The sequence below is a fragment of the Cajanus cajan genome, chromosome 9, assembly GCF_000230855.2.
Source record: "Cajanus cajan strain Asha chromosome 9, NIPB_CcT2T_4, whole genome shotgun sequence".
Classification (NCBI taxonomy): Eukaryota; Viridiplantae; Streptophyta; class Magnoliopsida; order Fabales; family Fabaceae; genus Cajanus; species Cajanus cajan.
In genome coordinates, this window is record NC_138525.1 from 10,885,507 (window position 1) to 10,910,514 (window position 25,008).

General features: G+C 32.4%; 2 protein-coding genes and 1 pseudogene across 3 annotated transcripts; 2 read left to right on the plus strand and 1 right to left on the minus strand.

Annotated features, from left to right (window-relative positions):
* Window positions 1-698: 698 nt before the first annotated feature.
* Window positions 699-2,786, plus strand: LOC109788312 (rust resistance kinase Lr10). Its single transcript, XM_020347009.3, has 2 exons — window positions 699-1,480; window positions 1,572-2,786. The coding sequence occupies exons 1-2, from the start codon at window positions 793-795 to the stop codon at window positions 2,657-2,659; spliced, it is 1,776 nt and encodes a 591-aa protein (XP_020202598.2). The 5' UTR covers window positions 699-792; the 3' UTR covers window positions 2,660-2,786.
* A 3,490-nt stretch (window positions 2,787-6,276) lies between these two features.
* LOC109788294 (LEAF RUST 10 DISEASE-RESISTANCE LOCUS RECEPTOR-LIKE PROTEIN KINASE-like 2.1) lies at window positions 6,277-13,144 on the plus strand (annotated as a pseudogene). Its single transcript, XR_014429554.1, has 4 exons — window positions 6,277-7,057; window positions 7,381-7,413; window positions 11,529-11,552; window positions 11,695-13,144. The product of XR_014429554.1 is annotated as an LEAF RUST 10 DISEASE-RESISTANCE LOCUS RECEPTOR-LIKE PROTEIN KINASE-like 2.1 (transcript).
* Window positions 13,145-15,234: 2,090 nt separating this feature from the next.
* Window positions 15,235-17,460, minus strand: LOC109788302 (rust resistance kinase Lr10). Its single transcript, XM_020346998.3, has 2 exons — window positions 16,589-17,460; window positions 15,235-16,516 (listed from the first exon to the last, which is right to left on the minus strand). Exons 1-2 carry the CDS (start codon window positions 17,298-17,300, stop codon window positions 15,399-15,401), a joined length of 1,830 nt encoding a protein of 609 aa, XP_020202587.2. The 5' UTR covers window positions 17,301-17,460; the 3' UTR covers window positions 15,235-15,398.
* Between the last annotated feature and the right edge of the window lie 7,548 nt (window positions 17,461-25,008).

Here is a 25,008-nt window from a genome sequence, read left to right on the forward strand (position 1 = left end):
AAATAAAAAAAAATTTAATAAATGGAGAATAAAAAATAAAAAATTATCATAATTCATTTTGTTGTATTGAATTAGATTATACTAAATTATCTGATTTAATATGAAATAACATATATGTTTATAAAATTGTTTATTAAATTATCATACTAACTTTTAGGCATAAATTTATTTAAGTCTTTAACTTTAACGAAAACTGATAAAAAATAATTACATAAAGATTATAATAAATTTAGTAATAAAAAAAATATCATGTATTTGGATTATGCATAAAGTATTAGCATTGAAAATAAAAAAATAAAAATAGAAGTTTCTTGGAAATCAAGCCAGAAGACAATAAGACCATAAACTCAGAAAGTAATCACAACATGGAGTTGCTGTCATGTAGAAAATGAAGAACAAAGGGAACAATTAAGAATTAAAAAATTTGTTAAAAAAAGATTTAAGTCAATTTAAAAGATATTATATAGTAAATTTAATTTCACTTTTTAATGAATGAATTTGTGTAAAAATCTTAAAAATAAATTAAATCAAAATTACTGAAATATTATTATTTAAATATATATTTAAAAATAATTAATAAAAATAAAACTGTAACTATTGAATAATTTATTTATTTTTATATAAATATAATTTTAAAATACTAATTTCTTTGTATTTTTTACTTAATTTTATTCTATCGATTACAAATGTTCACTCCATTGAATCAATTATTATTTATTTTCTTTGGATTCCTTCGATTCTTCTCCCCCAAAAAACCTGACCCTGCAAAGCATTTTCTGGCCTGATTTCAAAATGCTAAATTTTCAGAAATTGTGTCTTCTATCGGCTGTGGTGTTTTTCCTACGGCATCCTGTTGTAGGCAAGAACCACTGCGCGAATAAATGTGGAAGGGTTCGTATTCAGTTTCCATTTTATCTCAAAACCAGCAACATGAATCACACCACCGAACACCCACCTGGGTTTGAACTGTCGTGTAACGAAAAAGATGAGACTATGTTGGAGCTTCCTTCTGTTCCAATAAAATTGTTTGTCAGAAACATTGATTACGAGTCTCAGCGAATTGAAATATATGAGCCGCAAAATTGCCTTTCCGCTCAGCTCTTGAAACTCGGCAACGCATCCATTTCTCCATTCCAATTTCCCAAGCCATATTATGGTTCTGACGGGACTAACGTTTCCTCCTTCAATTGCGATTCAATGTCGTGCCCTATTTTGCTAAGTGAATCCTCCTTGGACTCTGTTCAACCTGAATTAGTATCTTGCACCAAGGTGAAAGATGTTTTGTCTGCCAAATGGTATAATTCGTATTCCTACAATGACGGGTCGGTGGCTATGGAATGGTTGAAACCTGATTGTAGATACTGTGAAGCACGAGGCCAGAAATGTAAACGGAAGAATGGAACCAGCGGTGAAACTGAATGTTCCGTTTGTCTAACAAATACCACTCATGGGTTAACAAATGTTTTACTCATTGCCGCAGGTTTGCAATCTCCTATGTTGTAACTGTAATTTAATCCATGTTCCTGTTTTGTTATTCATTTTGTCTGATTAACATGATTTTCCACCAACAGGAGGAATAATGGGTTTGATGCTACTAGTCGTGGCATTGGTTTGCGTGTATCGCTATTATGCGAAGAAAGAGGAAGACCAAGCTCGGATAGAGAAATTCTTGGAGGATTATAGGGCACTGAGGCCTACGAGACTCTCTTATACAGACGTTAAGAGAATCACAAATGGATTTAGTGAAAGTTTAGGTGAAGGAGCTCATGGAGCAGTGTTCAAAGGAATGCTCTCCTCAGAGATTCTCGTTGCTGTGAAGATACTCAACGACACAGTGGGAGATGGGAAGGATTTCATAAACGAAGTGGGAACCATGGGAAAAATTCATCACGTTAACGTTGTTCGCTTGCTTGGATTCTGTGCGGATGGGTTCCACCGTGCTCTCGTCTATGATTTCTTCCCAAATGGGTCACTGCAGAGATTCTTGGCTCCACCTGAGAAAAAGGATGTTTTTCTTGGTTGGGAGAAGTTGCAACAAATTGCTTTGGGTGTTGCAAGAGGAATTGAGTATCTCCATCTTGGTTGTGATCATAGAATACTTCACTTTGACATCAATCCTCACAATGTTTTACTAGATGACGACATGGTCCCAAAAATCACTGATTTTGGACTTGCAAAGTTGTGTCCCAAAAATCAAAGTACAGTGTCTATGACTGCAGCTAGGGGAACCTTGGGCTACATTGCCCCTGAAGTTTTCTCAAGGAACTTTGGTAATGTGTCTTACAAGTCTGATATTTACAGCTTTGGGATGTTGCTGTTGGAAATGGTTGGAGGAAGAAAGAATACAAATGTATCAGCCGAGGAAAGTTTCCAAGTTTTGTACCCTGAATGGATCCATAATTTGCTTGAAGGCAGAGACGTGCAAATTAATGTTGAAGATGAGGGGGATGTTAACATTGCAAAGAAACTTGCCATTGTAGGACTTTGGTGCATTCAGTGGAACCCAGTGAATCGTCCTTCAATAAAAATTGTGGTACAAATGCTTGAAGGGGATGGAGAGGAGTTAATTGAACCTCCAACTCCTTTTTCTAGAACAAACATTGTACCAGCAACACATCAAAATTTTGAGTTGGAAGTTATCCATGAAATAGAAGAGTAACATTGTTTAAACATTTTTAGGTTTTCTCAAATGTAATATTTTTTGGCAAGTAGGATTATAAGCAAAAATATTGTTGGAACTAAATAATGATCCTTCCAGCGGAAATAAAATAGTATTGACCAATGCATTTTACCATTTCTTTTATTATGGACGCTATGCAAACGACTCACGAGATTTCACCATTTAAATCAACGGATTTTTTCATTAGCGATCAATTTACTAGCCTTACTTTTTTTTTTTTTTTAGGTAAAAGAATTTACTAGGCTTATAAATTGATTAGCAATGCTTTAAGACATTAGTTGTATAAACATATCTATGTAAGCAAGTTAAGATAATTGACTAGCATTATTCGGTGATAATGAAGTAAACCAATTTAAATATAATTTAAAATTCGATTCAATAATTAATTTGTTTAACTTAATTCATGAATTAGATAAGTTAAATTTGAGTTAAAATTTAAATTTGATAAATAAATGAGTCGAATTTGAGTGGTGTATAATTTTATTTGCTTGGTTCATGAATCAAATAGCATATAAATATATAATTTATATAATTGACTTTCAATTTAATTCTTGCTTATTAAAGCTTAAAAGAACCTTAAAAATTTAGTTATAAGTTATTAATAATAAAAGAATAGGATACCTTAAAGTTTCATGATTATAGAATTAACTTGTTTAACTTGGTTTATAAACTAAATGACCAAATTTTAGTTAAAAATTAAATTCGATAAATAAATGAGTCAAATTTGAGTTCTGTATAGTTCTGCTTGCTTGATTCATGAATCAGCTAAGCATATAAATATATGATTTATATAATTTACTCTTTACTTAATTCATGCTTGTTAAAGCTTAAAAGAACCTTAAAATGTTAATTATAAGTTAATAATAATAAAAGAATAGGGAACCTTATAGTTTCATGATTATAAAATTAATTTGTTTAACTTAGTTTATGAACTAAATGGGCCAAATTTTAGCTAAAAATTAAACTCGATAAATAAATGATTGTGTATAGTTATGCTCACTTGATTTATGAATCAGTTAAGAATATAAATATATGATTTTATATAATTTACTTTCTATTAAATTTTCATGCTTGTTAAAGTTTAAAAGAACCTTGAAAAGTTAGTTATAAGTTAATAATAATAATAAGAGAATCGGGCATCTTAGAGTTTCATGATTATAGATTAGGTTTTCTATGATTTTAGTAAGGTGAATTAGTTTTTATTTATATAGACTTTGGTTGTAATTATTTTTCTTTACAATCATACTTTGTCACCTTGCAAAGCTAATATAATAAGTTATGTTTTGACTCTCTAAAGAATTTAAAAATCATTTTGTCTAAAATGAGTCAAATATATTAATAAATTGAAAATTTGAAATGCATAAGATTTAAAAAAAATTGACTATTCATTCATATGATTCAAGCTAATGAGTTCAATCAAGTTATTAACGAGCTTAAATCGAGTCGAGTTCGAGCTAAAAAAACTATTAATGTCAAACTCGAATCGAGCTTGAACAGCGCATATAAAAAAGTTGCACATTTGCAAGTACGTGAAGTAGTATCTATAACAGACAAAGGATTAATACGAGTGAACAAAGAACACATGAAGTTTTTACACTGGTTCACCTCAACCATAGAGGCTACATCCAATTTTCAATTTAATTAGATTGAGTTCTACTAACTTTTAACAAAGTTACAAGTATTTTTTTACCAAACCATTTCTGACTCAAATAAGTGCTCTTTGACTGACCTCCTCAAGCTACTACCCAAGTATTTTTTTTACAAATAAACCTCTCTAGCCTTAACCCCAAGTATTTTTTTTTACAATCAAACATTTTCAAGCTCTACCCTATAACAATGGTTACAAAGGTATTACAAAGTCGTAGTTGTCGTCTCTTTTAGATGTGAACAAATGTTTAAGTACAAGAAAACTCTTGAAGTAGATTTTCTATGAGTTGTATATTTTCTCTATATGTCAAAATCTTCTCTTTGTATCACTTCTTTTTCTCTTGAGTTCTAGAGCTTTTTATATCGTAGCTTTGAAAGAGATAACAATTGCAACTTTTTATATCGTCTTACTCTTTTGTCTAATCTAGAGAGAGGAAGTATCTGTTGGTGCATTAAATGCTTCAATTAATGTCTTTCATCTAAATGTACTCCTTATCTTTGATAGATCAAGTTACTTATCGATGCAAAATAGCAAAATGGGAACAACAGGAAGCAAAGTCAGTATGCAATGAGGATGTAGTCCTTTTTTGTGTCTTTTCTATGAAATTTGGGATATTTGTCTTTTGTTTTGATGTTCTACATGTTTTTATACACTTTTAACAAAATGTGAGTCCAAGACAACAACTTTTGATATGTTAAAGTAGAAAGCATTCATTTGAAAATTTAAAAATGCCACTCATAATAAATAATGGACGTTAAGAATAATTGTATGTTTCATCTGATTTGCTTCGTCTTACAAATGCTACTTCGTCTTACAAATTATAAAATATCAACTTTTTGAAAGCATTTTCTTACCTAAAGACATAATGTTTGTTATCATTAAACCTTATAAAAAATGAGGGATCTAAAATCATCTTTTGACTTAACAAATTGCTACAAGAAGCATTTGATTGAAAGTTTTTTGAGTGGGTTTCCTTACTGATTTTCTCTCACACCCAAACTTTGTTTCTCATAATTTTTATTCTCTCCCTCACAAACCCTTAAAGATCAATAAAACTCTTAATACCATGTTAAAAATGAAATCAGATAGGTAGGAAGAGAAGAACAAATTTGAGCAAGACAACTTATGTAGTGAGGATTCTGATGTGCACTTACATTTTACTACATATATAAACATTTTTCAATGACTCGAAAGTCATGAAGTACAAGATTACGAGAAAAAATAGTTAACGTAGTTGTATTATCTTCTAAAAATAATGATTTTCACCCACTTTTGCTTATTATATATTCACCAAAACATATTACATATTGCCTATTTTCTTTTTTCTTTTTTTATATAAAACAGATTTCTTATCAAGAAAGTACAAACACAGCAAATTTGATATTCAAAATATAAAAAAAAAAAAAAAAAACAAAACAAAACTCAAAGCCTAAGAGAACCATATGAGTATGTTATTCAAAGTAGAATTCGTCAATATGTTCCCCACATACAAGCAGGTAGCAATGATTGTCTTATCTTCTTTCCGCAGCTGTGCACCACAAAGACAAGTAGTTAAAGTGATGGTGTATTGGCAAACCACATTTCAGGTGATGCACCTTAACGGATTGGTTTGATACCGAAAAACAATAACCTTTTCTACGAATCTACCTAGAAACAGAGTCCCATGATTCCGTGTCAGAACGATGAAGGCCCCCACTCAATAATTCGAAGCAGGCCCACTACTAGTGAAAATGAATCACTAAACATCAATGTCGTTGAATTTTCAACTGCATTTCGTGCCGTATTAAAAAAGGCGGAATTTTATTTTACAGTTGACTTCATTTTTAACGTAAAATTAATAAATAAAAAGAAAGAAAGGAACCGAAGGGCCCGACCCTTGATTAGTTCAACACGGAACAACATTCAAAGAGTGGTCCAGCATGCAGCTAGCTCTTATTGAAGAACTATTTAACTATAATTTCTTCACATAGAAGAGCATAGTAAAGAATGATTGTCTTCCCTTCTTTCTACCGCTGTGCGCAAACAATGGTTGGCATTGTGGTTATCATTTTTGTGCTATTTCAACAAATATCAACATGCAGCGCCAAGCATGACCCATCTTGTGTTCCTTCTTCATGCGGCAAAATTAGCAACATAACATATCCATTTCGACTGAAAGGCGATGCACGTGGTTGCGGCCTCCAAAAGTATGAGTTAGATTGCGTGAACAACGTGACAATGTTTACTCTGTTTTCAGGGAAATAGCATGTGCAGGATATCAATTACGCGAGATACGAAATCCAATTAACTGATGCTGGTGTTGTGGAGGACACTGGTTGCCCCATTCCTCGCTATTTCTTAAATCCAGTGGGTGATGACCCTCGATATGTGGAAATGGAAACGGGTCTTTGTGATTACGGAGGGCATATATATGTCGTTCTTGCATCTTTTTGGAATGAATTTACGATGGGGGACATTAAGGTCGGGTGCCATCTGAAGGTGGCCACTTTTGCAAACGAGTGGATGTTGGGTTCAGTTTCAGAGAACAACAGGAACTTTTCCTATGCTGATTGATATTCACAAGGGGCTTCTGGAGGGATTTTCTTTGTCTTGGTTGATCCCAGTTACTTGTAGGGATCTTTGCGGAAAAGGTATCGGATGCTCTCTTAATGAAACCACATGGCAAGTTGAATGTGACCCCCTGGGACAGCGTTACTGCCACTACGTCTATCATACCACAACCAAGTGCGGTGCGTGCCAATTCTTCTGTCTTCTCCACTAATTACACATCTTTATTTATTATGCATATTGCATACTCTACATGTTTTCTTTTTCTTCATATTCTTTATGCCATGGTTACATTTGTGGAAGTTTTAAAAGAAACTATTATTATAATTTCCACAATTTATTTACTTGTTATATTGTAAAAGAGTGTTTTTAGTGTTATTTTTTAAATTTATAAAATTGTTGAATTTTTTTTTATCTAATCCAACTTTTCATTTATCTAATTAATTAGTAACTTGTTATTGACGATTACATTAAACGCTTAATATTTTCTCTCTCCGTATTGTAGGAATTGCATCACAGGTTCTTGGATATATACGAGGTAAGCTCGCCTTCCCGTTTCTCTCGTTAGATTCTCTGTAGAGATTTTTTTCTTTATTTTCTTGTAAGGGGGATTAGGTACCACCACTTAAATTGGGGATAACTACACCGATAAGAAAACAAAATTGGGAATAAGACCAAAACAACATTTTCTCTTAATTGTTCTTTTTTTTTTTTCTTCTATCAGAATTATATCCATTAAATTTGAATTTAATGATCTATATATACTATCATAATTCTAATTATTAGGAATGAGAATAAATTATACTTTAAATAAAGACTTTAAAGACCTATGCTATGAAATATTTAAATTTTATAATCTAATTTAATTGACATATTTAATAAAAAGTTTAGATTTAAAATTTTATAAAAGTCTATTTATATAAAGATATTAGATTTAGATTTATATAAAAGTGTGATACATCATATAGATTTATTTATCTACATAATATAATATAATAAAAATTAATATACATATTATATTATTAATTATTAATATAATAAAAGAAATATTTTTTTAGTAGAAAAACTAAGATTATAATACTTTTTTTTTTTTTTTATATTTATACTACACTTTATTTTGAAGAAAGATAGATGTTTAATAGTATCACTACACAATGTAAGGACTAATATTAAAAAAAAATACGAAAAATACACGTGAGGTGATTATATCAAATCCACAATCAAAACAAAAACAAAAGAAACTAAAGATAAACAATACAATCATATCACTAAACAACTAAGCCAAAAGCCTAAGCTAAGACAAAAAAGAAGGCTGCTGCAGCACCATACAACAATTAACAAATGTAGCTGATACCTATCACAAAGAAATAGGAATCCAAAACTATCCAAGCAGCAATAACTCCAGCACAGCAAAAACAATTGCATCTTCCAAACCAAATTACAGCCACCAAAACCACCACCTACGCACTCTTGTTTTGGACAATAACAAATCTGCTACAAACAACTACAAACGAAAAAGTCAACAGATCATCCAGGAATAACAACCCGCAAATCAGGAAAACTTAGATAATTTTGCTGCCTTTGATCTAGTTCTAGGCTTAGATACCGACAATTTTTTAGGCTTCTGACTTTTATCCTTTTGAGAAGATTAACACACATCTTTCCAAACAAAACCATAGTAGCTAGGATGTTAAAGTATTGATGAACTAAAGGTGAAAAATTGACAAAATTCAGGTGAGCTTGATAGGAATCAACAAGATCATCCAAGCTAGGCTCATATATTGCATTTTGATCTAAATAATAGACAGGAACCTGGCCCTTGCACTCCCTAGTTGCCATAGATTTAGCTTCCTTAGACACATGAGGAAGAAAATCTTTTGGTTCGGCTTCAAACTCATTTTCATTTTCAATAATAGCTGCAAAATCCCACTTTTTATAACGTTTAACATTTGTTATTGATAGGAGATCAAAAATAGAAACTTTAACAACGGTATCTTTGCGTGCTCTTTTCCTACATGTTAGGTTATTTAGAATATTTCAAATGAAAAATAAAAAATATTTAGAAAAATTTGTTTTCATAAGATTATCCCTTTTCACCAGGCAACTTATGCATAAGTGCATGTTAATTAGTGTACATGTAACTTGTTCTCTTATGTTAGCTATTTTTTAAATCTAAATTTTAATAATAACGTAATAAACTAATTTTTTTAATAAAGCAAAGTAAAACAAGACTTATACACATATTTAAAAACAAATTTGTTGACTTATTTAAAACTAAAATTATTTTTCTATTTAACATTGCTAATATAAAATAGGTTAATAGGTAAGGACAAACTTTTAAAAAGGTTGACCTATAAAAAAGTCTATGAAAACCTAGGTTTAAACTTTAATTTTATACAACTCATTGGAGAAAAGTCTCGCACTCAACACAATGTTAAAGGTGACTTGAAGATGAAGGTCTTATATTTTGTTGGCTATGGCTAAGGATCTCCCCATGAAGGCTCAAAGTGACTCATGGTCTTTCTGTCTAAGGTTGAGTAATACTAAAGTTGATGTTTCACAAGGTCGGTTAGTGGTGAAACACACTCTGAACTGTTGCGTCAAAATGGTGTAACTAGTATACTCAATAGGGGTAAACGAGTATAGCGCAACAAGGCAAGGCCCTCAAGTGTTGTCAGGAATATTTTGCAAAAGCCTACTTTATTCAGGGTGTACAAGTGCATCCTAGTCTTATTGGAAGTGGGATACTTGTCTAGGCACAATAACCCATCATATGCTTTCATGGTAATGTGTCTCCATCCCCAAGGAAGCAACACATCAATCATGTCATTGGTGAAGGGATGACCATGATGTTCTACTAAGAATTGCATTGGTGTGATTCGAGGATGAGCTTGGACCTCCTAGTTGAGCTAGAAACCTTGCACAATGTGTGTCTCTCATAGTTTGGGAGGTTGTGTATTCCTCCATTGTTAAGACACTAATCATTTTGAAAATGTTGTTGGTCTCTTGTCATAAAGCTCGAAACCCGTGATCATACTAAGCATGATCAACCTCATGTTGGTGGAAAGCAATCAAGGCTTCCTCATTGCACTTCTACGTGGCCTCTATGTGTTCTAAGAGTTCAAATTAAGTTGGATGATGCAATGGGTTGCATAGTTGTGGTGGTAGGCAATGCCATTAATGCCACAAGTGGCACTACAGGTGTCAGGAATGAATTGAGGGGTTGGCTGTAGTAGAGTTCATTGTCATGTTGTTGCTCATTATCTAGTTTCAAGTGGAAATCATGTGTGACTAGAGAATGGTTTTAATTTGGCCTATGGTGGGTATCAAATGTTCTTACCGAGTTTCGCAAGTACAGTGGTGATGAGGGTGATACCCTTCATGCTTCAATGTCGACGGTGGGGGGCACCTTGAAAGCTAATCTCAAGCTAAAGTTAGAGGGGGATTTAGGTTAAGTATAGAATTATGGTTAGAATGATATATGGTGTCCCATATATAGGGTTCTCATATATAGGTGTCTCATATAAAGATAATTGATCTTATCTTTAAGGTTAGAGATAATGTTGCATGATTTTAGGGGATAATTTGCATAATTTTTTGGAGATATTCTTGTTGATAAGTATAGTTATTATTCTTAATAATGTGATCCCTAATTTTGAGAGATATGTGGTGTAAAGATACTCTTATAGTCTTTAGAGATGAATCGCTTAGAGTTTTCCCTTGAAGCTCTAATGGTTGGAGAGTCCAATACGGAAAAACTTGTGCCCAACTCGACTCATCCATGTTGGACATGAGATCAGCTTGGCTTAACCAAACTAGACGATAAATACATATTTTACAACCTTTCTTATTTAATTAGAAGAACATGTAATCATATGAAAAACATCTCAACAACCAACTAAAACTTAATGATGCATTCGAAGGCTGATGGGTCGTGGCTGGTAGTGCAATTTATCACATGTGTGCTTCGAGAGGGCAACATGGCAGTGGAATTCCTCATCAAAACAGGTGCAACGTCAAACATAAGACTAGTAATAGTTTTTGAAGCTCCTACAAGTCTAATGAATATTCCGTGTTGTTGCATGTGGTGAACAACAATTAAGTGTCTAGTTTTTTTTTTTTTTCCCTTTTGTTTCTTTGTTTAAATTCAACTTCAAAAAAAATCTAAATGTAATATTTATGATTAAACTTTAATAAAATACAACAATATCTATTAACAAAAACAAGTTTACATCTAAAATAAATACGTCAAATAATATAATATAAAATTATAAAATATCAAGATATTAAAAATTATAAAATTAATATAAATTATCTTTATAATAAAGTTCTTAAAAATAATATATAAAATAATTTATTCAAATTAGTAGTCTTTATTAAATATGATTTTTATTTATTATAAAAACATTTTGCACAATTGTTTTTAAAAAATTAACAGTATCATTTCAAACTGATGATTTTTTCCACTAGTTTTTTTTTTTTTTTTTTTGCAAATTTTTTAGATTTTGAACCAATTCGCAGTGGTTCTGAAATGCACCTTTTTTTAGCTAACAAACTATAGTCACTAGATTGGTTCTCAGTCAACTGATCAACTGGTTCTTTTCTTTGATGTTTTTAGTATGTTTTTTATAATTCCCCTTCTTTCTTTTGCAGGTTATCTTAAAGGCATTATAATCGGTAATACATTTTATATATCATCTCATTACTAGTTTACGTCATAATAATTGTTAACTTATTTCATATTTTGAACAAAATTATTAATTATACAAAAGCATACTTTAATTATTTATCGACTCTTTTGATGAAATTTTCCACACAGGACTATTGAGTAGATTAACATTTAGTACGAAACAATTGAACGACCCAGTTGGACAACAATACTTTGATGAAGCTGTATTCATTGGACGAAATATTTTTTCAGTATTCATTGCAATTAGATATTTATTTGGTGTTGCACTTCTGCTTGGGCTATTGTTCTATAAGTGGCAACGACGACATTTATCAATGTATAATAATATTGAAAGTTTTTTGCTAGACAACAATATAAGTCCCATTAGGTATGAATACAAAGAAATCAAGAAAATGACTAGAGGCTTCAAAGTGAAATTGGGTCAAGGAGGTTTTGGCTCTGTATACAAAGGAAAGCTTCGAAGTGGTTCAGATGTAGCAATAAAGATGTTGAACAAATCCAAAGCTAATGGACAAGACTTTATTAGTGAAGTGGCTACTATTGGAAGAATACATCACACCAATGTGGTACGTCTTATTGGATATTGTGTTGAAGGAAAAAAACATGCTTTGGTTTATGAATACATGCATAATGGTTCATTGGATAAATATATTTTCTCTAAAGAAAGAAACGTCTCTTTAAGTTATGAGAAAACATATGAAATTTGTTTAAGAGTAGCTCATGGGATTGCATATCTACATCAAGGTTGTGATGTGCAAATTTTACATTTTGATATCAAGCCTCATAATATTCTTCTAGATGATAGCTTCATTCCAAAGATTTCAGATTTTGGACTTGCAAGGTTGTATCCCATAAATAATAGCATTGTCACTTTGACCGATGCAAGAGGAACTTTAGGTTACATGGCTCCAGAATTGTTCTACAAAAATGTTGGAGGAGTATCCTATAAGGCTGATATTTATAGTTTTGGTATGCTTTTGATGGAAATGGTGAGTAAGAGGAAGAACTCTAATCCTCATGCAGAGCATTCAAGTCAACATTACTTCCCATTATGGATTTATGATCAATTTAAAGAAGAAAAAGATATTGACATAGAAGATGTTTCAGGGGAGGATAAGATTCTAGCCAAAAAGATGTTTATAGTTGCACTTTGGTGCATTCAATTGAAACCTAAGGATCGTCCTTCGATGAATAAGGTAGTAGAGATGCTTGAAGGAAAAATTGAAAACCTTATAATGCCTTCAAGGCCATCTTTTTATCCACATGAAGTATCTGTGCCTAATGCCATAATAAGCTCCGACCAAACATCATGGAGTGATATCACCAACTCAGATACTTAGCCTGATGAACCCCCAAATACTATTTGACCAACATAATATCCACAATTTAAGTTTGGTAATGATAATTTATTAAGTTAGAGTTGTAATGCATCATGGTGTTAGAAACTATTGGATTAGTGTCATAGATTGGTCCTTGTTTATTTTGATAGTACATTTCATACTTGTTAGTGTTGGAAGGATTTGAATTGTAATAGTACGATCGTTAGAATACAAGTTAATTACTTAATAGTATTTTCTAACTCTATCTTTCTTCATTATTAGTCACAAATGGTAGTAACTTGTGTCTTGTGACTAAGTTGTCCTGATCTTGAATCCAAGAGAATATTTGTGTGAGCTCACTACTTTTAGTTGTGAATACTTCACACCAATATCATGGTTATAAAAAAAATATCTATTTTTTTGTTGCTAGTGTAATTTATTACATATATCATATCTTTTATTCATTATTTAATCACATTCACACAATCACAACTTATGGTGGAGTAAAATTGACACAATTTATTTCAATGACAAAATATTTAGATGAATTTATTAAAATACATTAATAGTGTGTTTGTATGAAACATTTTAAAGGGGTTATTCATTTTTCTTAAGAAAATTTCAAACGTTTTGGAATTAAATGTTTTGTTTGAATGAATAATTTTTAAAGAATTTAATATTAAAATATTTTTTAAATTCTTTAAAACTATAGAATTTCAAAATTCTTCCAAAAAAAATATATAGAATTTGAAATTTTTCATATTTTTTTTCTTATTTCACTTATATATATATATATATATATATATATATATATATATATTATCTATTTATCCTTCATCTTTACCTCTCTCTCTGATTTTCTTTTCTCTTTTTATTTCACCTACTAGCTTCTTTATCCTATTTTTCAACATTGACATGAAAAATATAAATAAATTTTTAATTATTAAATATTAGTTTTTCAAAAAATATTAAATAGTGTCTAATATTGTTTTAAAATTATTAAATATTGGCTAATATTTATTTTAAAGAACTTAGTTTTAAAATTTTAATATTTATTTATTTAAAATAATATTTTTATGACATAAATTAAATTACCTTATCTAAATTAAGAATTTAAATTTTTCTTGAATTTACAAAATATTCCATCCAAACAAAACCTAAAGGCAAAAAAATGCACTCTATCTCCAAATTTGTTATGCCAGACATTTTATTTGTTTATGTAATTTTGCATCTCAAAAATATTTATTTATCAATATATTTAAATAAATTCTTTCTATTCAAATTGCTTTTTGAGCCACACTTTTATTAGCGGAGTTATTTTGAATGTACAACTTCATTTCTCGTTTAACATTTCAATGCTTTAATAAATCTGATTGTAGCGCAATTCCATGGTGCTAACAGTGCCCAAAAACCATATGGCATGACCAAAGGCAAACGTGAATCATATATGTATACTATCATGCCATGTGAAGTGGCTATTATTGAGCTAGCCTATCTTCATTTTACATAAATATTATATTATTTGCGGCCTGAGTTTAAGAGGAGGTTAACAAAGTCTTCACCTTATGTGTCTATTAAAAAAGTTATATTAATATTTATATAATTTTTTCAAGATTTCATAATTTAAAAGTCACTTTTTACGTTTTTAAAAATTTACTTAAAAAAATTTATCTTTAAAAGATATACAAATATAATTATTTTTTTGAGATCAATCTTTAAAATATTTTAATTTTTTTATAAAAAAAATATTTCTATTAATTTTAAAAAAATTACTTTTAAATTTATTTTAAGTCTAATAATATATTAGACGGGTCCTGAACATTTGTAATTGTATGCTAATCTAGATATGTTCGTTCAACAGTGATTCCAAAAATATATCAATGGTTATCACATCTACCACTCATTTGATCCCTTAATGATCTCTTTTCCTTGTAAGTTGTAACCCATGCCCATGATGAATTGCTCCCCATACTATCATTATTGCTAATTTTTCTGCTAGCTACCACCCTTATCTTGCCAACAACAATATGCTACAGTTCATGTCCTAAGATTCCCAAATAAAATGCACTTGGTAATTGTCAATCAACTTAATTTATCTGGCTAGCACATAGATTCAACCAAAAAAGACTACCCATTTTTTTTGCGAGGTGATATTTTTTTCCATTGATTTGAAAGTTGACATTCTCGTGAGTCATGAAGCTCTATAGTTATCGGTACTTACCTGTCTTGGAATGAAAACCCCCCATGAGTTGCAGCGAATTCGGTAGCATTCATGATCCATCATGAAGAAATGGTAAAAAAATTAATGCATTATGAAGGCTACATGAAGGTATTTTAACACAATTACAAGTGGAAGCAGAAAAAGAAAGCATTTTGTGTTGCAAGTCGGTCAAAACAATTATCCAATTCGGATAAGAAACAAAAAACAAGCAAATTAATAAGCTTGTGTTATGATTTCTATAAAGTACTACAGTACAGATTACATTTGATGAAAACCTAAAATTGAGACTTTATTTACTCTTCTTCTATTTCATGAATAATTTCTAACTCAAAATTATGGTGTCTTGATGCAACAACAGTATTTGTTCTAGAAGAAACGGTGTTGTCGAAAGGAGTAGGGGGTGCTATTAACTTTTCTCCATCTCCTTCAAGCATTTGCACCACAGTTTTCATGGATGGACGGTCCACTGGATTCCACTGAATGCACCAAAGTCCTACAATGGCAAGTTTCTTGGCAATTTTAACATCTCCCTCATCCTGAATTGTAACTTGAACATCTCTACCTTCTACCAAATTATGGATCCATTCCGGGTACAGAACTTGGAAACTTTCCTCTGGTGACATATTTGTATTCTTTCTTCCTCCAACCATCTCCAACAACAACATCCCATAACTGTAAATGTCAGACTTGTAAGACACATTACCAAAGTTTCTGGAGAAAACTTCGGGGGCAATGTAGCCCAAGGTTCCCCTGGCTGCGGTCATAGACACTGTACTTTGATTTTTGGGACACAACTTGGCAAGTCCAAAATCAGTGAGCTTTGGAATGAAGTGGTCATCAATTAAAACATTATGAGGATTGATGTCAAAGTGAAGTATTCTATGATCACAACCAAGATGGAGATACTCAATTCCTCTTGCAACACCCAAGGCAATTTGTTGCAACTTCTCCCAACCAAGAAAAACATCCTGTTTCTCAGGTGGAGCCAAGAATCTCTGCAGTGACCCATTTGGGAAGAAATCATAGACGAGAGCACGGTGGAACCCATCCGCACAGAATCCAAGCAAGCGAACAACGTTAACGTGATGAATTTTTCCCATGGTTCCCACTTCGTTTATGAAATCCTTCCCATCTCCCACTGTGTCGTTGAGTATCTTCACAGCAACGAGAATCTCTCGGGAGAGCATTCCTTTGAACACTGCTCCATGAGCTCCTTCTCCTAAACTTTCACTAAATCTATTTGTGATTCTCTTAATGTCGGAATAAGTGAATCTTGTAGGCTTCATTGCCCTATAATCCTCCAAGAATTTCTCTATCCTAGCCCGGTCTTCTCCTTTCGTTTTATAATAGTCATAAACATAAAACAGCGCTTTCACCAGTAGCACCAAAAGAATCAAACCAACTACTACCCCTGTTGGTGTTTCTTCTGTTAGACAAATCATAAATAATAAAAAACAGAAAAAAGCAAAGGGAAATTACATACCTGCAGCAATAAGTACAATAGTTGATCTTGGAAGCCTGTTAGTTGGGCAAATGAAACATTCAGTTTCTCCTTGGGTACCATTCTTGTATTTACAATTTTGCCCTCGTGCTTCACAGGAACTGCAATCAGGGTTGGACCATTCCATAACAACGGTGTTCCTCGAGTCATCCAGCACTTGCCACTGGACCGAGAAAACATCACTCACCTTGGTGCAAGATATTATGGCAGGATCAATAAAGTCGTCACTAAAATAAAGTTGCAAAATTGGGCACGTCATGGAGTTACAGCGGAAGAAGGAAACGTTGCTTGCACCATATGATTGGAAATTAAAAGGCGCAATAGAGGAATTGCCGAGTTTTATGAGTTGTCTGGGAAGGCAATTTTGGGGGTCGTAGATTTGGACTTGTTGTGACTTGTAATCGATGCTTTTGACAGATAATTTGATTGGAACAGAAGGAAGCTCCAGCACAGTCTCACCTGCGTCTGTGCACAGCAGATCAAACCCAGAAGGATAGTCGGTGCGGTGCTTCATGTTCAAGTTGCTGTTTCTGAGGTGAAATGGGAATTGAATGTGAACGCGTCCACACTTATCCGTGCACCCGCTCTTGCCTGTGGCAGGCTTCCATAGCAGAAACAAGAGCGTGAATAGAAGGGAAAAAGTTTGAAAATTTAGCATTGTGTGGTGGTAGAAACGCTTTGCAGCCTCAAGCATGTCTTTAAAGTGTGCGCGAGTTGTACACGGATGATGACAGCCGCCGAGTGTAGATGCAACTGCGATTCCGTGTTACTTTCTAGCTATTTGGTCATGTTGTGCTGCGCTTGCGTTTTAGTTGGTGGTTACTGGTTGTAGGATATTATTATTATTATTACACTGGTCAGGAAAGAAAAGAAAAAAAAACACTACACAATAAGGCTTTGTCTAACTACATGCGACCTTATTTGATATTTGATTAACGTATGTTCAAAATAAGTTTTAAATATGTTTTTAGTTTTTTAAATTTAAAATATATTTATTTTTTGTCTTTTAAATTTAAAATTTTTTATTTTAGTCACTATATTCAAATTTTGTTAAAAAAATTATTAAATATTATTACATAAAATTTACTTATTGATGTTTCTGTTAGTGAAAACATCACATTAAATCTGGTTGATATTGCATAATCATCTTAATTATTCACTTTTAAATATATTATTGGTGATTTGGGGGACTAAAATAAAATTTTTGAAAATTACAGGGACTAAAAATAACAGTTTTATATTTGAGAGACTAAAAATAAATTTGTCTTAAATTTGAGGGACTAAAAAACATATTTAAATCTTAAAATAATTATTGTTGACTATTCTTCACATGTTATTATGATTAAGAAGAGGAATGGAATTATTTCAAAATTAAGTTTTTGTTGAGTTATTCTACTTAATAGCTTATCAATAATAGGCATAAGTAATTATTAAGAAAAGTTATTGTTAATCATTCTTTACATGACCTTTTTGTTAAGTTTTTTTTTATTATTATCATGAGTGAATATTGCCGACAAATTTCAAATAAAATTGGTTTAAGAAAGAAAAAAGAGTGAGGAAATCTAGATTGGATCTCCCTTACTTTCATAGCAAAAATGATGTAGAAGTCTACTTAGATTGGGAAATGAAGGTAGAACAACTCTTCACTTACCACCAAAGGAATGAAGAGTGATAAGTTCCCTTGGCTACTCTTAGCTTTCAAGGGTATGTCATGTATTGATGAACTTTCTTAAAATGTGAAAGAAGACTCCACAATGACTATCCAATTCAATATTTGAATGTGTTAAAGGGGGCATTGAGGAGAAGGCACATCCAGGGACGGAGCCAGGATTTCAATACTGGGGGTGCCATATAGGGGGTGCCATATAGTAATATACATATGAGTTTATATTAAAAATATGAGTTTATATTAAAAATAGGGGGTGCCATATAGTAATATATATGTATATAAAAAAAATTAAAATTGTTGGGGGGGCCGTGGCACCCGTAGGTCCCCCCTTGGCTCCGTCCTTGGGCACATCCCTTCTAATTATGATAGAGAGCTTATGGATAAGCTCCAAAGGCTCTAATAAAGAAATATGATTGTTGAGGAATATGAGTAGAAAATAGAGCTTTATGTGATAAAGTTGGGATAAGGGGGAAGAAAGGACCACCATTACTAGATTCTTAAGTGGTTTAAGTCTAGAAATAAGGGATAATGTAGAGCCTTTACCTTATAGGTACTTCAATGACTTGGTCCAACTTTACATCCAAGTAGAGTAACAACTTTTGAGAAAAACTTCTTTCAAGAATGGATTCCTTTGCATCTACACCATATCATAAGAAATACCACAAAAGAGAGGTAATTCTTCCAAGAATTACCCTGAGGGTGAACCATTTTAAAAGAAAGAGAAGAAGTCTTATGAAGAGAAAGAATCCTCGAACACTAGATCTAGGATTAGTAGCATTAAGTGCTTTAACTGCTTGGGGAGAGGCCATATATGCGAGATTGGCTCCAACCTATGTGTGTTGTATGCCTATATATGAGGGATTTTCCCCCAAATGCTTATATTTTGTTTTTTGTTCTTCTTACGTGTTCCTAATGACATGAATTATTTGAATGTATGATTAATTATATGCTTTGGATTATAATTACATGATCTGAGGCTCCTATGGGTTCCAATGGGAAACCCCAAGGGAACTTGTCGTGATAGTTGGGTGAATATATTGGTTTATATGTGTAAATTGTGTAGTATGGAGTGTTAATAGTATGCTATAGAACATGTTTACGAATTGAATTATGTGTTTTGGTGATTGGTGCATGACTAATAATTCTCCATTTTTCTGTTGTGCTTATGGTTTTTTATAAGGTGTCGAGAACTACTTAGGGAATGTCGGGCATCATCTAGGTCAAGAACAAAGTTTTCTCTTGGAGTCTCTCACATTGGACGTGGGATGACCCTCATCAGGCGTGAAAGTTCCAAGGGGTTCCTTGTGATAGTTTTGCTGGGTATGAGCTGACTCTCGTTTGGTATGGATGTTGTAAGGACTCTCTATTGTGTTTTCATTGGGTGGGAGCTCTATCGTGTTGGATGTGGTTCAAATAGAGGCCGATAAGGGTCTTTGGAAGACTTCATCGAGCAAGTGGTGTGTGTTGTTAGGCATCATCCAACATGAGAATTCCCTATTACTCTTTTTATTAAATTCCATGTTGTAATTTTATATTGAGATGTTGATGTATATGTGAATTGATATCTATATATGAATATATGAATGTGAATGATGAGTAATGTGATATGAAGAGTATGTGAAATGTGAAACTATGGAGTCATGTGGATGTAATACATTGAGTATGTTTGGCACACATCATTTGCATAAAAAGTGTTTTTCTAGGGTACAATGTGTAATACACTGCCAAGGAATGTTCCTTGTGTAAAAACTAGGAACCAACTTTGGGGATAGCTCGATTTGGAAGTCTCAATCCTATCCTCGTGAGCATGGGATGTGTCTTGTATAGTTTAGCAATCTCGAATGGAACTTGGTAGTATGTTCTCCTAGTGAGAGTGCATATAGGGTTTGATTCAGCATGTATTCATAGACTACTCTTAGTGTATTGCTAGTTACAATGCATAAGTGTGACATTTTTATTAGCACCACATGCATGTTAACCTGTAGTCTATGTCCATTCCATAATTCATTATAATTTTATCTGTTATTGTTTATTATGCTATGAATGAACCAAGTATGATGTTGATATTATTGTTCATTGATTACTCTTAATAACGCTTTGTTTGTCACAGATACTACTTCATTGACTTGGAAATGTGCAAGTTTTTTAATATACACTATTCAACCCCCCTTCTAGTGTCTATCTTTTCTCCATAGGATCTCTCTTATATCTTACAACTAATAGACTTAATATAATGTTTGTCATATGCTTGTGTGAAAAATTTCAAGCTAATCCTAAAGAATATCATATGGCTTCTATTAAGAAAATTTTGAAATACTTAAGAGGAATAATAAATGTAGGATTGTGGTTTCCTAAAGGTGTATCTCTAAGTCTAGTTGGGTATTTTGATTCTGATTATACAAGGTGTAGAATGGATAGAAAGGGTACTAGTAGTACTTGTCATCTTGTAAGAAGTATTTTAGTTTCATGGCATAGTAAAAAACAAGCTTGTGTTGCTTTGATTACAACTAAAGTTGAGTACATAGCTGCTAGTAGCTATTATGCTTAACTTCTATGGATGAAATAGCTAGTAGACTATAGAGTAAAGTCAATTACAATCTCTCTTAGATGTGACAATACTAGTGCCATAAATCTCTCTAAGAATCCTATCTTACACTCTAGAACTAAGAACATAGAAATAAGACACCATTTTCTTAGAGATCATGCTCAAAAAAGAGATTATATGGTTGAGTTCATAGAAACAAATAAGTAATTATCTTATATATTCACTAGACCTTTACCTAGTGACAGATTCAATTATCTTAGAAATGAATTGTGGAGAAAACATAAATACTAGAAGGGGTTTGAATAGTGTGTATTAAAAACTTGCATGTTTTTTTGTAGTGAAGTAGTAACACTAGTTAGATGAAGTGTGAAGAGAAATTAGATAGAACACTAGGTATTTTTATACTGGTTCATCTTAACTACCGAGACTACGTCCAATTCTTAGTCCAACCATATTGATTTCTACTATCTTTAAATAAAGATACAAGTATTCTTTCAACAAGCCACTTTTGGCTCAATCCTAAGTATTTTTTGACTTGTCTCTTCAAGCAACTACCCAAGTATTCTTTCAATAAGTCTCTCCAAGCTTAACAACCAACTATTATTTTTCAATCAAGCCTCTTCGGGCTGAAAAGAAGTATTCTTTTTTTGACAAGCCTCTCCAGCCTAAACCTTATAACAATGGTTATGAAGGTTACACAAATGTTGTGTTCGTATCACTTAGACGTTATACAACTAGTATAGAATAATAAGCTTTTACAAGAAAGAATAAATTTACAAAGTGTTTCTTTCTATACAAGTCTTTTCTGTATATTATGTATCTCTTTTTTCTTAAGCTTTGAGTATTTTTATATAGTATCTTGGAGAAGATGATTGTTGCAATACTTTGAGTCCAGTTGACAAGTTTGTTTTGTTTGTCTTCATTGTGTGTCCTTATAATGGTAGGTAACTGTTCAACACATTCAATGCAAACATTAAATGCATTTCACCAAATGGTACCTCTTATCATATCAAGGAGACTCTTATTAACTTTTCATACTAAACGAAGTTTGTGGAAGTAATGTCAGTGTAGTGCAACAACAATAGTGACTTTATTTTCTGTTTCTCCATGATTTAGGGAACTTTGCTCTTGGTCCTACTGAAAAGTTTGATCTTGTTCTCTTTAACAGATTTACGAGTTCTAATATAATATTCTAACTCAATTTATTAAGGAATGAAGATTTCAATAAGCTTTTGTTGTTAGTCTTAATAAATAATAAGCATTTAATGTGTATGAGACAGATTGTATGCTTTGTCTGATTTTCATCATCTTATAGATGATATGCATCTTAGACTTCGTTTAATGAGTTTTCAAAGATATTTTTGAAGATATTTTTTCTTATAAAAACATTTCATTTGTTAAGATTAAAACTATAAATTGGAGGGATCTAATATCATCTTTTGACTTAACAATCTCCCTCTTTCTTATGGCGACAAACACGATTTTGTATTTTTGAAATGTTAATTTTTTTTTGTCTTAGAAAATATTTCACTTTGGTAAGATTAAAAGATTTTTTTTCTTTCGGAAATGTTGTCGTCATTCAAAAGGTGTTTTTCATGAAAAGAGTTTTGACCTTTTTAACCTTGAAAGAAAAAAAATCTTTTAAATATTGCTTGAGATATTTTTCTTTAAAATGTATAAATGATTTGGATTTATTTTTACTAGAGTTATTTAAGCACACATCTAAGATGTTGTAAGATCATTTAAGAAAATTGATTTTTACATGTACATTTTTTTAAAGACATGTATCGTCTCACGTTTACTTAATTCTATCATCATTTGAAATCGTGTTTGAGATAGACTAAGCAATTAAATCAGGTCAACTAGAATGTTATTTAATTAATACTTAAATCATGTTAGATTATGTATGCATATAGATTTTATGGCATAAGAGAAATTAGAGAACATAAGAGAAATTTTATATATGGCATAACATGCTTGTTTTTATCTCTTTCTTGTCAAGCATATTACAATAATGGAGCAGAACAAATTTTTCTACACTAGGTATCATAGCATATGTAATCAAACCTTATATACCTACCTTAGGTGCTATACGTAATGCATAGGGAACTCCTCCTGAAAATGTGTATGATCTAACGAATATAACTTGCATAAATTAGAGTAAATATAATGTATATTAAAACATAACATATTGTTCATGATTTTAATAAATTTAATCCAAGAATTCATAAAATCAAACATAATTAAAGCAAAATAATCAAAAATTTAAAAACTTAATCACTATCACTCTCCCTCTTTTGCCACTAGCAAATGCTTATTCAAGGCATCCTCCTCGTCAAAGCTAAGATCAATATTAAGGCGAGACAACAACTTGTTGAATTTTTGTTCAATGTGTGCTTGTCTCCTCAAAGTGTAGTGTATAGCATGGTAAAGGCCAACAATCACATCTTTGCGATCTTCTTCAGTGGCAAGTGGAGGGAGAGGTGAAGTTGTTTATGGGGAAGAAGTAAATGATGCAAAGGGTCATGATGGGTCTAGCAACCTAAACATTCTCCTATACAAAAAGATTATATTCCCAGGAAAACATACATGAAAAGTAACATTATGAGGGGAATAATATTTGTATAGTTGTTGTCTAATAAAGAGAGTGTTGAACAGGGTAGGCAAGGCCCTGGAAGGGAGAGGGTAGACAATGAAGCCTCAACCCAAGACTCGGAGAAACTGTTCAAGCTTCTCACCAACAAGATAAAGAGGCTAAGAGGTATGATGGCATGCATAATGATCATGTAATTTGTCAAGCTTAAGCTGAGTCATCTTCTCATTGCCTTTGCATATAGAGTGAATTACAGGCCTGAAAACAAAGTCTTACATGTAAAACTTCATTGAAGGCAAAATCATCCATGGTTTGTATAACTCATCATGTACGAAAAGACGATTTTGAGAAAATTATAAAATAAAAAAAATGTTTGTTGGAGTCATAAATGGGTGGCGTTCAGTCATCATTTGATGACATCTCCTTGAAAAAGTGTTCCATCTCCCTTGTTTCATCAAAGTTTGTGCTTCCATCATCAGACTCAAATAGATCAAAGGGAGGTACCATAGAGATGAAGTCATCTAGGTCCCTCTAGTCTTGTTCCACCATGGAACTATTAATGTTGAGAGGTTCAACATTGAGAATCACCTCCATTGACACTGTGGCATCAAAATTTGCATGCATAAGTTCCACCAAGATTTGAAACTGTGGTACAATAGGAATGCCAAACACACCAAGAAAGTCCAAGCTTTAGGATTTAGCGTCAACCTCACCAGCCTAAGCAAGACCTTTAGATTGAGGCTCCCCCTTAGAAACAACATGGGGTGCCTCCTAAACTAGTTCCTCAGGCTTCTCCTAGGCTTGAAGCATAGGTGCTTCCTACACCTAGCTTTCATCAATCTTGTGCTCCACTTAAGGCAAACTGGGGTCTCTAAAAGAGACAAACTGGTAATAGCTTTCAATTATTGAGCCTCTAGAGAAGTCAGATTAGTGTCTGTGATGGTTTGCTTCTTGGCTTCCTTAACAGACTAAAGCTTTAGATGCTTCATATCTTACTTTTCCTTTAAGATTTGTGAGGCTTGGGCTAGTCTTGAGCAGCGCACTAGGTGCTGCTTATGGGTAAGTGAAGGTTCTATGGTAATTTGTTAAGGTGGCTAAGGCTGAGGTTGAGGTTTGGGTTTTGGTTGGGATGGCTGTGCAGATGATGGAGGAGGTTGAAAGATGAATTTTAGGCTAAAGGTGGAGGATTTTTGGGTAAGACGATGGATGAGTGGCTTATAATCTAAGTTAGATGAAGTTTCATGGAAATGTATTTTGAGGGGTTTTGAGACAATGGCTTTGAAGGCTAAAGGTAGGGTTTTAGACCGATAAGTTTACTAAGAACTCAAAGCAGGCTTCTTGGTAGGTGGCTCCTCCTCGACTGGTTTTTCCTTGATAGTTAGAGAGTTGCTCTACAGCAAAGGAAAATGATAGAATATACTTATTTTCCTCCCTTCTTTTAGGCCCAATAGAGAGAGACGAAGTGTGAATCCCTACGTGCTGAATGACCTTTGTGAAGAGCATCCCATTGGGTATGGGGATTTTTTGTTTTTCTCTTGCTTGGCTACAAGAGGCATGCCTGCTAGTGATTGTAGATCAATCCAAGCAAGTCAATC